The sequence below is a fragment of the Equus quagga genome, chromosome 1 (genome assembly GCF_021613505.1).
Source record: "Equus quagga isolate Etosha38 chromosome 1, UCLA_HA_Equagga_1.0, whole genome shotgun sequence".
Taxonomy (NCBI): Eukaryota; Metazoa; Chordata; class Mammalia; order Perissodactyla; family Equidae; genus Equus; species Equus quagga.
Window position 1 is genome coordinate 31,239,510 of NC_060267.1, and position 14,947 is coordinate 31,254,456.

The following is a 14,947-nucleotide window of genomic DNA, read 5'->3' on the forward strand; positions in this document are numbered from 1 at the left end:
CCTATTCCCTAAACTTAGAGTCACTTAATGAAGTCTGTCCTCTCCTGCTGTACATTTTACAGTTAACATTGAACAATTGGAATGATCAAGATACTAGCAAATCCTGGTGTTCACAGAAGAGTAATCTTCCCCACTTTTACAAAAAGACTAAAACTAGCATTTCAAATTTTATTTGAAATTTTGCTTTCTTCAATGGCAAAGATGGTGGGGGACTGGGACTTTATGATTCCAGTCTAGGACCTTCCTCTCCCATTAGTCACTCTAATTGAAGCCTGAGCCAAATAAGCTTAAATATAAGGGATTTGGTGACTTTAATGAATAAGAAGGAAACTCTTGAGAAGACTATCAGGAAAATTGGTGATTCAAAAGATTTAGAAATAATAATTATCAAATTATAAGAATTAATTTTCACTTAAAAGCAGAATAAACTGAGTCCCAATGCAAATATACTTGAGCCCTCATTCTATAAATAATTATTTACACCTCTTGGTTCTTTTTAGGTTTCAGAGGTGAGTATAGTTAAGGAAAATGTTAAATGTGAACCACTTTTCTTATTATCCCCCCTGCCCCCCAACCCCCACCCCCCTGGCCAACCCAGACTCCATGGGATAACACAAAGAGGAAGCAGAGACTTCAGTGGAGAACTATTTCTCTTAGAGAATTTCTGAGGATGTGGAGACCATTCTTCTTCTACTTATCTTGATTTGAAACCTTTACACTGGGCATCCCAGAATGGTTCCAAGGTTTTTCTTTCTTTTCTTTTTTTTTTTTTGAAGATTAGCCCTGAGCTAACATCTGCCAATCCTCCTCTTTTTGTTGAGGAAGACTAGCCCTGAGCTCACATCCCTGCCCATCTTCCTCCACTTTATATGTGGGATGCCTCTGACAACATGGCTTGACAAGCAGTGCATAGGTCCGCACCTGGGATCAGAACCGGCGAACCCCAGGCCACTGAAGCAGAAGGTGCGAACTTAACGACTGCAACACCGGGTTGGCCCCCTCAAGGTTTTTGAATTGCCCTTCTTTAGCATATTTCAGCTTTTACCATGGGTTCTTCCATGTTTACTGAGTCGAAATTAGTCCTCAAGGAGAAAAAGCTAAATATGAGAAGATGGGTATACTTTGGTGTTTTATATTCAAGGGTATAGAATAGAGCGTTAGGAAACAATCTGGAAATATGTTTTTCCTAAAATATGTATGATTATAGGCTAGGATATGACTTTCCTTCTCTCATTGAAATAAAAGGACTATAGTTAGGAAATAGGGATGAACACATGACAGCACATTTGACAGGTAATGAACTTGGGTGTATTCTTTGCTACTTCCGAATCTTGAGAACCGCAGTTTGCTGTTTTAGAGGTATCTGAGAGGTTCCAGATAAAAGGAGATTGCCAAATGTTCTTAGGCCTTGAGTGTGCTGGATGCCCTAAAGTAGGAGAGGAATTTATAACAGAAGCTCACGATGAAGAACCAGACGTTCCGAGCGATCTGAGATCTCGCAATGAGAAGGCGCCAGGCGATGAGGAAGAAGACAGTATTGAAGAGGTAGTAAATATTTCGGAGCCTGGGGAACAGACATATACAACCAAAGTTAAAATAGTACCAAATACCCATCTATGTTATCTGAAGCACAAACGTCTTTTTCTGGCTGTGACCAGCAAATAATTAAGATCTCATGGGGTATATGCCAAGACCTGATGGCCTTTTGATTTTTATCTTTTATTTCCACAACATGCCTTCTGAATAACCAGAAAGAATATTCATAATATTCCCCTAACTAGTTTCTCATACCTCTCTCTGCTTTAACCTATCTTACTAACATGACTAACATAATCTTTCTTAAATATACTTTGACCATATTACCATATCACAAATCTTCACTGGTTCTTGTTCACTAGAGGGTAAGTTCTAAAGTTCTTAGTCTGCTATTCAAGGTTCCTCTGTTTGCAATTTATTTTTCCATCCTTATCATCTCTGCAGTGAGAATCTTTTGCTTCTACCAGAATTGTGCCAGACTGCTATAATTCTTTGTCCCTTAGCGATCGATGACTGAAAGAAATTTAAGGCAGTTGAAGGACTTGAAGAGAGGTTAAATGATTTGCCCACATTAAATACTACGATAGATTTCCTGCCTGTTGGGTATTCTTTATATCCCATTATGACAGAATATGGTAGAAGAAACAGAGAACGTTGGGTTCAAATCTGGCCCCAGTACTTACCATGTATTACTATGGACAAGTTACTTACCTCCTTTGAGCCTGAATAGCTCTTAGATAAAAATGGGATAACAAAAATAATACCTACCTCATAGAGATGTGGTGAAGTCTAAATAAATTAGTGTAGTATGGGGCATAGTATACAGGGAAGGACCTGTAATGTAGCGAATGCTAGAAAAATGTTAATTCCTCCTCTCCCCCACTCAAATGTCATGTCTCGTATAAAATCAGATAGACATGGTAAGTGCTCAGTAAATATTAAGTAACTGATTATGCTTACCTTCTTAAGTGTTGCTTTGCTTCTGGGATCCCAGCCATATCCTCTTTCAATAAGTACTTCTTAACTCCTAAAACATAATTCTCAATGTATTCCAACCAGTTCAACTGGCGCACATCAAAGTTGAATATCTGAAAAGCAAGAAGAGATTATGGATTGCCAGAATTGCATTGCTGGACACTTTGTCCATTCAGTGAATTTTCTTTTACATAAATGAGGACGTTCAGTTTGGAAGACTTATGTTGGACCTCTCCAAAGGAGATTATTTGAATTGTCATTTCAGAGGCACTGACAATATGGATAAACATTTTCATAGGAATATTTAAACATGGGACAAGCACAAACATTTGACCTTTAGGAAGTCTTGTGAGGGAAATTTGAAGGAACTGGTATTATTCTGGTGAAATGAAGTCTTTACTTCGTTTCAAGTGAATGAGGATTATTTCTTAAAGTGATGAAATAATAAATTAGGAACCAAAACAAATTATGCATCTTTTCCTTTCCATTCTTAAATTTTGATGGGGTCCCCTTGGCCTACCATCCCTTCCTACAATATATCCACTTCATTATGCAGATTAAGGTAAGCTTTGGGAAGCAAAGCCTTAAGGAATAGCTAAGCAGAAATTTTATTCCATATTTGCATTAGAGATGTTATCCATTATGTCTTTCAGTGAGCCTTTAAATGAAGCCCTTCAAAAACATTTCTTTTAGAGTTAAGCAGTAAGAAAAGCTTTGCTTCTCTTGGAACGCTAGTACATTTTCTCCTCTTGGACAAAGAATGCCACGAAACTATATATTTCTTGTCAATTTCTCTCCAAAAAGCTCAAGAACAAATTACCTGCTTAACTGCAGTGACTTAGTAGGATCTTGTAGACTACTTATGGATATTCTGTCTTTCATTCTTATCCTTGACTTCCTATTTTAATACATATTTTCCCTGGTTTGATGTTTTATTGTATTTCTATTTTGTTCTTTTATTATATGTGTTTATTGCAAGTTATCTCAAATCTTTGTGAAGTAATTTGGAGCATTAACCCACAGGGCAGATGAGATTAATGAGTTCCAGAGAGCTTCAGAGACTTGTCCAAAAGCTGAATTGCTTTCCAAAAGTAATTCTGTATCACTTTGTTCAGATATGTTTATTTTCCACAGTATCACTAAACATTACTTATTCATCTATATAAACAGAGGCTTTCATTTTTATACGATTTCACATTTTTAAGTCAGATGTCAATGAGGCCCTGGTTTGGAATCATTGTTTCATATGGCGAATCAAGCTGAATTCTGGGCCACACCAGAGTTTAGCAATCACATCCAAGTATTCAGGACTATTACCTTTACTAAGATATTTTGAAAGTATGTGTTAAATTCACTGCATCTTTGATTTTTTTCTCACAAAATTTTTGGTTATTTTATGTTAAAATAGTAAAATGTTGAAAATGAAACTCTGAACTCATTACCTTCTGAATTATTTAGATGGGTAAATTCCACGGAGAAAATGCAATAAAGATAAGGCTACAAAAAATGTGAAGCTAATTTTTAAACTAATTTTACAATAGCTTGAAGGGTTTTTTTTTGTTTGTTTGTTTTAATAAGCTGGTTTGATCATGATCCATGCATTTCAAACACAAACGCTTAGAAGAATTTTGTCTATACAAGGTATAGAAACATTTCTGAAAATAGCTCTATTTCATGTCAATTTTAGAGGTACTCAGCAAAGATTTTAGTTAAAATATCCCTCCAAATCTCACCTGGTGTATTTGACATAACATCTGTGGGATCTGACTTTGCAAGTAACCCTTAGGTTTCATGACATGAACTAATTCTGGGGCTTGGATGTGAGTCATACTCTATATGGCTGGTATGTAGGAGAAAACCCCTAGCTGGCAGGTGAGGCTAGCCACAACGTTTACTTCTCAATATGACTTGGTTTCTTCCACATGCTGTCAAGTGCAAAATAAATCAAGAAATGCTTTTCTCTTTCTTTTAAAAAAATTTTCAGTGAAAAATGTCAATCAAGAGAGTGAAAATTCTAAAGTTTAACTGAAAATTAAGGATCTGCTCAGGGAACACATGACTCTTTGAGAAAAAAAGAAGATGTACAAAGTATAAAAGATCTCTATATTTGTGAATTTCAGAACATGCAAAGATTTCAGGACCTAATGTTTGTGACTTCCAAGAAGATAGTGTAAAGAAATAAATGGCACTGACGCTAAGCAATTAAAGTGAAGGCCTGTCTTGAGAAATAAAAGTCTGGATTGTTGAAGAAAGACCATTATAGGGAGGAAGATTGACAACGCTAGAGAGAGGGCGATACTGATGGAGGGAGGTCTTAGGACAGAACGCAGAAGCGTACGAGTTAGCTTTAAAAAGATAAGGAAGGAACTGTAGCTTTGGAGAAGCAGATTGATTTTGATTTGACAAGAACAGTGGACGGGAGAGTTTATAAGCAATAAAATTATTATTTTTCATTGAGGTCATATGCTATGGAGGGTAGCCGGAAGATAGAGGTACCGAGGGTTTGTTGAAAAGATAATAGCTACTGGGGATGAGCAGAGGGTTGAAGCAGAGCGTATGAAATGTGACTGCCGAATAGCAGTGAATATCTGTCCAAAGTCCAAGCACTTAGATTTCTTACCAACATTAAACTTTCTCCTGCAATTGTGTAGATAGCATGGACTGATTTTCTTAGCCCAAAAAAAGAAAAGAAAAAACATCTGTGTACATAACTAACACTTCCTTAGTTCATCAGCTTTCCAGGTCAAATCATTCTAAATTCCAAGAAGGGAAGATTTTCCTGTTGGTGAAATCGGTGTTGTACTTACTCTCTGGTCTTCAGGACTCAGCTCAGACATCAGCATTTCCGTATTGTATGTGCTCCATTCCCAACTCCGGTTGATGAAATACTCCAGCATGGAAATGGTTCTTAAAAGCCGATTCATGAGCTTTGTCATCCTGAGGTAAAGATCAGATAGGAGCAAATATCAGCACACCACCCATGGCTGCTTCCCTGTTACTCCATAGGGATCTATGGCAAATTACTTTTGAGAAAGTATAAAAATTACCCCTCTCCTCTTTCCCCCAATTGCTCATTACAACTCTTGTTCTTTTATTTCCTTCCACGTTAACTCTCGTCGAAGAAGGAAAGGAGATCACTCTAAAGGAACTTATTCTATCAGGCGTATTTAATCCCACCAGGCTCCTCCTCTTCCTCTTTTCTACCATATCTTTCTTGAGTAGCAAAAATTTTAAAAAACGAGCCAGATATCCACCCTTCATGACATACTTTCATTCTCTGAATTCTGAGGTAGACAATTAGAAAACTTATTTTTCTTCTTTATTGTGTGTTCTTAGATTAAAAAAAAAAGATTTATCCGAGGTTTTAGTATTTAACTTCTGAGCACAAGTGGCAACTGTATTAGCATCTGGTGAACTGAAAGCAGCTGTCAACTGTAAGGCAGATTTAAGAGGCAAAGAATTTATTTGTTGATAACCTACTGTGTTAGGCACAGAGCTGACACTTTAAAAAGATATCTCCGTTAATTCTAACATCCCTGTTAGGTAGGTATTTATCTACATTTTTACGAATGGGTAAAGTGAGCCTAAGATAGGTTAAGTCACCACAATAACATCATGTGTCAAAGCCAAGCCATTCCAACCCAGTTTTGACTGACCTCACAAAGCCTCTGCTTTTGTAATCTTACCAGCCTGTGTCCCTTTACTTAAGATGGACCACGTCTTCCAAACCCCTGGTCAGGACGTGGACCAGCTCTGCTGAGTGACCCTCCCAACTTTACAACAACTTACAAAGAACTTTCGTATGTAAACTAATTTGATCCTCACAATATGAGTCTGTGAGGTAGTCAAGATCTATCTTGTTTATCTTCATCTTGCAGAAGGATTAGTAGGTTCAAGATCACATAGCTAATGTTCTAACTAGGTCTTCTGGCTCTAAATCACCTTTGACCTATAGAACGTTTGATTTTTATCTTAGGCCAGTCTTGGTACCTGGTAGAAGTGGTTACTGTAGTTGACTCAGTAACGACTTATGACGCCATTTGGGAATTGGTCTTATTTTTGGTCAAATCCTAATGTCCGTATATCTAATGACTTCTGGAGTTCTTCTCTCATTGTATCATGGAAAACTCTTAGGCAGGAGGTAGAATCATTTTTCCCTGAGACAAACATCATGATAGGGTTCCATTTAGCAATTATTATCTAACATCTTTGCTATAAACTGAATATTTGTATCCCTCCCAATTCATTTGTGGAAATCTATTCCCCGCAATGTGACAGTATTTGGAGGGGGAGACTTTGGGAGGTGATTAGCACCCTTGTAAAAGAGACCCCAGCAATCTCCCTCAGCCTCCCCAGCACGTGAGCACATAGAGAGAAGATGGCGGCGTCGGAAGCAGGAAGCGGGCCCTCAGCAGATGCTGAGTCTACCAGCGCTTTGACCTTGGTTTTCCCAGTCTCCAGAACTGAGAAATAGATTTCTGTTGATTATAAGCCATTCAGACTATAATAGCCCATTATAAGAGCCCAATGGACTAAGACAATCTTTATCTATTCTACAACTCGGATGTAACTGATGGGATTTCAGTGTTTATTTTAAATTTTAAAAATAATCATTGTACCATGATATCATTGTATGTGCAGAACTATACCAGCATAATAGAATTTTTTCAGAATGCATTTATTACTCTCAGGTAGAGAAGGTCTGCTTACTACATAAAATGCAAAAGCCATAAGGGAAAAGAGTGGTTCATTTTCTCACATAAAAATGTAAAAGTTCTTTAGTAATAATAATGATTACTATAGTCTATACTCTCTTGTGTGGAACCCTACAAAATAGTTTTGATTACTATTCCCTTTTTACAGGTGAGGAAGTCAGGATTTAGAGAGGTTAAGGAATTTAAGGCTCATATGGCTAAACTGGTGAAGCCAGGATTTTAATCTGTAAGTCTGACCTCAAACTCCATGCTCTTATGACCTACACTATAGGTGGCTTCCCTTTTCTTACATAAAGCTTCATAATCAAAGCTACAAGATAAGAAGCTGACTGGGAGAAAATATATTAAGTATATATTTACACACACACAAGTTTCCATAAATTAATAAGAACAACTCAATAGAAAAATAGGCGAGGGGCCGGCCTGGTGGCTCAGCGATTAAGTTCGCATGTTCTGTTTGTCAGCGGCCCGGGGTGCAGACACGGCACCACTTGGCAAGCCGTGCTGTGGTAGGTGTCCCACATATAAAGTAGAGGAAGACGGGCACGGATGTTAGCTCAGGGCCAGTCTTCCTCAGCAAAAAGAGGAGGATTGGCAGTAGTTAGCTCAGGGCTAATCTTCCTTAAAAAAAAAAACAAGAAAAAAGAAAGAAAAATAGGCGAGAAGCAGAAGCAGAAAACTTACAGAGGAGAAAATGTGAATGTCACTGAACACGTGACAGCCCAGCCCCTCCAGCACTCAGGGGAGCGCCAAACAAAGGAACAGAGACACCACTCTTTGTCATTAGTCTGACAATTCAAAAGACTGATTTTTGCAAAGTATGGATGAGGGTAGAAAAGAACAGATTTGTGCTTTCACGTGCTGATGTGGAAGTGCAAACTGAAGGACCCTTCCTTTAGTGCAACCCTGTAGTAGTTTCAAATCCAGATAACTGCCAGTCTAGCAACCATGCTCCTCAGCATCCACCCCAGACCCAGCGGCACATTCTGCAAAAATGCATGTGCACTGATAACCGTTGCCCTGTTGTTTGTCATAGGGGAAAAAAAAGACAACGGTAGGCAGAATGACTTAGATTTTCATGGAACATTAGTGAAAAAAGTTGCAAAATATGTAGGATTGATTTATATACATACACACTTACCTCAAAGCAAAACTACATATGTCCCTATTTGGTTGTAAATGCATAGAAGATTACACACAAACACACTGGGGTAGGGAAGGGTCTGGAAGGATTCTAGCATTTTCTGCCATAAAGATTATTCTTAAAATTCCTATCACAAACAAACCTACCCATTTCCCACAAATATTACAACTCAATTTCTCACAAACAAAATTCATGATGATTTTGATGGGGTCCCTTCCTCCTGTGTTCTTTTTTTCTATTTACTGAACTTTGCTTTTTATCCAGGTCTTCTTCCAACTGTGATATATTCTAAAGGCTTCAGCATTTCTGCCTACAATGTTTGCTTTTTCTTCTTTTCCTGTCTCTATTTAATAAGCCTATGCAAACATCTTTCCCGGAGACACAGAGTCCCCTTTTCATCTTGCTCAAGAAGAAACTGACAGTTACTGAGTTATGAGCTTTAAATATGGTCTCAGAAAATCTGGATAAACTCTACATTGCCCAAGTTTCAGACATTTGCCGTGCCAATAAGGATGGAAATTAAACGCGCTGAGAAAGACTTCCTCTTACAAAGGGGCTAGCCAGAAGGCAATACAATGGTGCTTCTGATTCTTGATCGCAGGAATTGCCTTTGGGAATGATGATAATGATGGCTCTTCAGACACATGTAATATTATTCAAGTAAGACAGAGAGGAAGGGATACGTTCTATGTCTCACGGCTAGGTGGTGACACAACTGCCTCAGCATCAGCACACTTTTCTCTCTACCTAGTTCCCTGTAATTTCTTTACTCTTCTCTAGGTGGCAGTCAATCTAGCTCAGGTTTCTCCAAATCTGTCCTCGGTCACTTCCTTTGAGCCTTTAAATCCTTCCCCTAGCTTCTATTTCCTCACTTGTAAAATTGAAATGATGAGAATATCCTCCTTGGGTTGTTGTGAGAACAAAAATGAGATCATCACCCATCATCCCATGTGTGGATCAGGGAGGCTGTTCCCATTCTTGTACATTTTAAGATTAACAATTTAGAAAACTCCAGACAAAGAGTCTCAGTTGCTTTTCTTTTTGGGTGAATGATTACTTGCTGAATTTATCAAGTAAGTTCCTTAACACTTAACTGCTGTTATTATGATGGAGGATTTTTAAGGTAGCTGTCCTTTGGGGCTTCATCACTACCTATACCTATTGTCCCCAAATTTATGAATATATGTGTTAGATTCAGTTGTCACCTCTGATCCCCAGCTGAAGGGAAGACTAAGGACTCTGGGGCCTTAATCTTCCCTGCAGTGACACTCTTAAAGCTATGACCCAACCTCTCACCTGGGCTTCCTTCCTGTGAGCCACAGATAGATGTCATAGATCATGGCAGGGGCTCGGTGACTGACTGCATTCCAGTAATGGACTGTGATGGTGTTGGCTGTGAAGTCAGCATGTGGCCTCCTAAAAGCTTTCTCAAATGGGATTTTTTCGAAGGTTGACAAGACTTGGCATCCTGGGGAAAAAACCAACAGAATAAGTGCTAAGTCTAGGAGCATATAAACTCATTGTGGTGGATGGCATTTACAATGGGTCAAAATAATAAAGACTAAAGATCTGCAGTGTAGCATCAAGAATCAATTTCTGAGAACAATATTAAGACTTTTATGCTGGGCAAGTGGTCACCTGCAAAATCAAACAATGTGAGTGGGTTAAGAATTGGATCTTTTTCTTGAAACATTTACTCTAAGACAACTTCTTGGGGAAATAGTTTTAGTCCATACAGTGAGGTATTGTTCAGAAAAACTTAAATCCATCATTCAATTCCAAGGTTATCTAGTCTATTCTGAAACCCTCAAGTCAGAACCTAGGGGCCTTATTTCCTTGGCTGGATCATTACTTGCACAACCGTCAGGAAATTTCTTAACATTTCACCGAAACCTTAATAAAGTTTTTACCTAATAAAATTAAGTAAAAGAGAGAATATAAAGGCAGGATTTCTTTGCACTGGTTGACTTTAAATATCACAGTCTTCTACTTTTTTGGTATTCCTACTTCTCTGGGAATATGTCAGACTCGATTGTCCACTCTTGTCTCTAGAGTTTTTTCATAATCATCTTTTTCTTTTTATATTGTTACTTAGATAAAGCCTAGTTAAAAACTTTTTTTAAAGAATGTCTTTATATTTTTTTAAATTTTTTTTAACGATTGGCACCTGAGCTAACAACTGTTGCCAATCTTGGTTTTTTTTTCTGCTTTTTCTCCCCAAATCCCCCCAGTACATAGTTGTATATTCTAGTTGTGGGTCCTTCTAGTTGTGGCATGTGGGACGCCATCTCAGCATGGCCTGATGAGTGGTGCCTTGTCTGAGCCCAGGATCCGAACCGGCGAGACCGTGGGCCCTGGAAACAGAGCAAGAACTTGAACACTCGGCCATGGGACCAGCCCCTAGTTAAAAACTTCTAATGTACATTTGTAAATTCAACAATTCTTTTCAAAAGATATTCATTTGAATTCAATTTTGATTTTATTTATGTAGAATTTTCAAAGAAAATGCCTAAGTCCATTATTTGATTATGATGAAGACATCAGTGATTATGGCGATATGATTTCTGTCCTCCTTAAAAGACACTACCTGGAAATCTATATGAAAAATATACACCCTGTACAGAAAAGATTTCAAGAAACATCTGATCCATGAATCTGAACTCTTTTCTTCCCAAAGGGATTCATATTCACTTTTAAGAATCACTAGTGGAGTGGTTATTGCACATTCAAGAGAGGCAAGAGATCTGTTTTCTACTTCTGTTTCAGGCGCCAGCTCCCCACATGAATTCGAATAGATGGCACTCTCTCTGGGCCTCCTACATGAAATAAAGTGAGCGCTGTTTATTTTAGATTATTTTTAAGATCACTTTTAACTATGACATTCTGTAATTTGATAAAACAGATCATAAGCGTTTTCAGCACGGAAGACTATTTTGAGTCTCAGAAATGGAATTTACATGTAGCACCTTTTTATTTAAGAACTTAAGATATCCTGTTTGCTTCTATTAATGCCTCCTTTTCTGGGTGAAATCTTAATTCTGTTACTGAGGTAGAGGAGATTTATTTTTATTTCCAGATGTTTTTAGAACTATGTAGAGACATGCTCTAATAACTGGATATATGATCTAAAGAACTTTGACAGTAGTAGATCATTTCATTTCATTTTTACTGAAGTAAAAACTCTGCAAATAGAATAGCACAGTAGAGTGCTCTGAATTGAAAATCAGATTCTAACAAATCAAGTACATTTAATTTTTTTCTACACCTAGTACCTAAACAACAGCTAGATGATCTAAAAGTTTCAGATATTCACAAGAAAATCAACTCCTAAATTGACAAAGGAATACAGAATCGGTTAGCTAACTTTCTATGATAGGCAGGATTAACTACTTCAATTCAACAAGATACTTTCAAGGTCACACTTATGGCTAATTGCATAAATTAATGAAGAGTATCACTGACTCGATAACGAAAGTTAGTATTTTTGGGCTTTTCTAAATCTACTTGGTCATTGATCATTTCGCATTCTCAGTGATGTGGCAAGGGGGCAAGAGATGTGTGCATGGGAGCAGGTGCCTCAGTGAGAAGAGTGTTGTATCACTGACATTGCTTATAATTGCTGGCTTTTACTTGGCTTTATTTATTTTTAAATCTCTATAGCCAATGGACTCCTTATTGCTTACAATCATGCAAATGTTCCCACTGGCCCCTTTCTTTGGTATATCATAGTACCTTCTAGTTAACTCTTACGCATTTACAATTTGCAATTATTTTATCTCTTTGCTTATTTTTCTTGTCTTTTCCCCACTAGACTCTAAGCTCCATGACCCACTTTGTCTATTCTCTCCCCTGTGGCAGATACTAATAGTGTCTGGGCAGGCGCTAGCAGTTATGTAGTTGCATTGCCATAGTCACTTACCCACTTTGTCTGTTCTCTCCCCTGTGGCAGATACTAATAGTGTATGGGCAGGCGCTAGCAGTTATGTAGTTGCATTGCCATAGTCACTTACCCATTTTGCCCCAGTTACACGGATTGAAGTTACCAGATGTACAGTGGTAGATTAACGTTGACTTAGGTCTGGAAAATGAAATAAAAGTTAGATAAATACAACAAAATGAAGAACTAATGAAGGAAAGATAAGGGAAAATAACATTTAGACAAGGTTGCTTCAATAATTCCCATGACTAAGGCAACGTATGAAACACTTCCGTCTCTTGTTCCTTTTTTGGGTTAATAAACAAAAGGGAAGAAGTCTAGGAAAAGTGTGTGTGTGTGAAAGAGATGCCAACTAGGGTGACATATGTATAGAGCAAATGGAGGTACCATGACGATGAGAAAGCAGATTGTATTTCTAACTTCTGGACATGTTTATTGGGCAAAAATATAGACTATGTTTTCTCCTAAATCCAGTTAAGCCCTGCTGAATTGGAAATACCTGAATGCCTGACTTCAAATGAGAAAATTTTAATTCTGTTTACCATTTACTAGTAGAGGCAAATATAAAAATAACCTATTTTTTTTTTTGGACTAGGAAACACCCACACACATGGATCTGAACTTTGGCATTTATCAGGAACTGGGCAGTTCAATAAATTATAAAATATGTTCTTATTTCATCTATTTCTCTCTCCTTTGCCTTAAAAAAGGAATCCGTATTTCAGATTACTGAATAGAAAGAAAAGCTTTTTGGTTATCAAGAATTTTATGGTTAAATGAATTAGAGAATCTATTACTTTATGATCGACATAGAAGTAAGCAGTATTTATAAAATAACTCAATGCATATATGATGGCATATTTGGAACTATGTAAAATATTGAAACAGATGCCCTCTCACATTTAGGGTATTCCACAATAAAATGAATACTGTATTTTGAAAATAAGCCTAACATATTCACCCTCCTCCTCCTCAAATCCTTGAAAGCCAGCTTAAGCATCCACACCTGTGAACTGCCGTGTACCACCCTACAGCCAAGGTGAGGTTGATGACTGTATCAACCGGAATTAAATCTGCCACAGCCAGCGGAGAGGCTCTTATGGCCCGAAGAAACCCTTTCCCAGCCTGCACAGGAAAAAGAACATAAAATATTGAACCAGGTCTTAAGTAACAGCTGAGGCTAATGTATCTATCAGACAGATAATACTAATGCTGTTAGTAACAATAGCTAACGTTAATTCACTACATAGTAGGTTATTGTGCTGAGGCTGACTTCTCTCAGCCTATCCAACCTCCCAGCTCAGTTCATCTCAAGTGCCGTTATTTCCATGAACCACTAGTGGTCCTCAGGTTTCTTTAGGGAGTGAAATTCACCAAATTTGTGAGAGGTTAATATATTTACTTAATTAACAAACACTAAGCATAGGTTTTCACATCTTAAAATCAATTCATAAGACATTTTAAGAATTAAGGTTTCCCAAATTTCCCATTAATATTAATTTACCATTTCTTAAACAATATTTGTTTTCTGCCAGTGCTTACTAACTTAAAAGCAACAGTAGACACTAAAAGCTTAAGAAATATTTATTTTAAAACATTAAGAAAATTCCACCATTTAACAAAAATTTTCTGTTACTTGGGAAAAGGCCACCATTATTTACTTGTTTTCAGTATCTTCGTTTACCTCAAAGAGCACTCATGTTATTCAGATGCAAGAATTGGGAGTTATTCACATTAATACATGTCATGTCAATAATTAGATGTCAGTTAATAAATAAAAAGTCATGTTTATAGACTTTATGAGATAACTGATTATTTATACCCTGCATGTTTCCATCATTGATTTGCAGTGGTTAGCACTTTCTTATGTTTCTAATTTCCACTTTCTTGTAACTGATTCCCCTTCCTTTGGACACAAGAAACCACTCTTGAAAATTTTAGAAAATTTGAATAAATGTACAGCTTTGTAAACAATGTAATGAAACTCACTCTGGGATCATGTTAAAATAATTTCGTTCTAAGTTACCAAACATTTACCCCAACTAAGGCTTAAAGAAGAAAGAGTTGAAGGCAGGTAAGGAACCGAAAGAGAGTAGCTCCTAGGGGAGAAAAAAGGGAAATCAGAAAGAAGTTCACTGTCACTGTCTTTGACAAGTCATTGCATTTCCTGTCTTATATTTGTGTCTTGGTTCCTGTTGTACCTAGCTCTGAGAAGAACAGAGGCAGAGTTGGAAGCACAAGATTTCAAATAAGACTAAACTCAGTTAGAGAATTGAATTCCTATTCATTGCTCTAAAGAGTAGAGTTGTGGTCCTGGTGAGAGGGTTATTGTTGAAAAGTGTTTCTATAGCCATAAATTTTTGTATTTGAAAGATTTGCTCCTATTGGTAGTTCTCATATCTATTGAGAACTGGTTATTGATGTAATTTATGTATGTATATAATTTCTATCCAAACACATGTAAGCTCTTGTATGTGTTTTATAATCGAGAATTTAATAATCTTTGCAAATATGATTTTGATTGCATCCCCAATTCGCGAAACTAATGCAAGCTATTAATAAACAGCAAAAAGCAGGAAACACCCCCATCTTGTGGTAACTAAAGGGAAATACACACGTGGTCCTTGATGCTCAAAGACT

General features: G+C 37.3%; 1 protein-coding gene across 4 annotated transcripts in view; it reads right to left on the reverse strand.

Moving 5' to 3' along the window:
* Positions 1-14,947, reverse strand: part of FAR2 (fatty acyl-CoA reductase 2) — a 148,279-nt gene that overhangs the window by 4,374 nt on the left and 128,958 nt on the right. For 3 of the 4 annotated variants that reach the window (XM_046647778.1, XM_046647788.1, XM_046647767.1), the window contains exons 7-12: positions 13,314-13,432; positions 12,381-12,448; positions 9,667-9,838; positions 5,319-5,448; positions 2,497-2,624; positions 893-1,564 (exon numbers count right to left, since the gene is read on the reverse strand). In XM_046647778.1, coding sequence (XP_046503734.1) covers positions 1,402-1,564; positions 2,497-2,624; positions 5,319-5,448; positions 9,667-9,838; positions 12,381-12,448; positions 13,314-13,432 — 780 coding nt within the window. In that variant the 3' untranslated portion in view covers positions 893-1,401. Of the gene's footprint in view, positions 1-892; positions 1,565-2,496; positions 2,625-5,318; positions 5,449-9,666; positions 9,839-12,380; positions 12,449-13,313; positions 13,433-14,947 lie in introns of those variants that run through there. The other variant, XM_046647795.1, reaches the window with a different exon arrangement.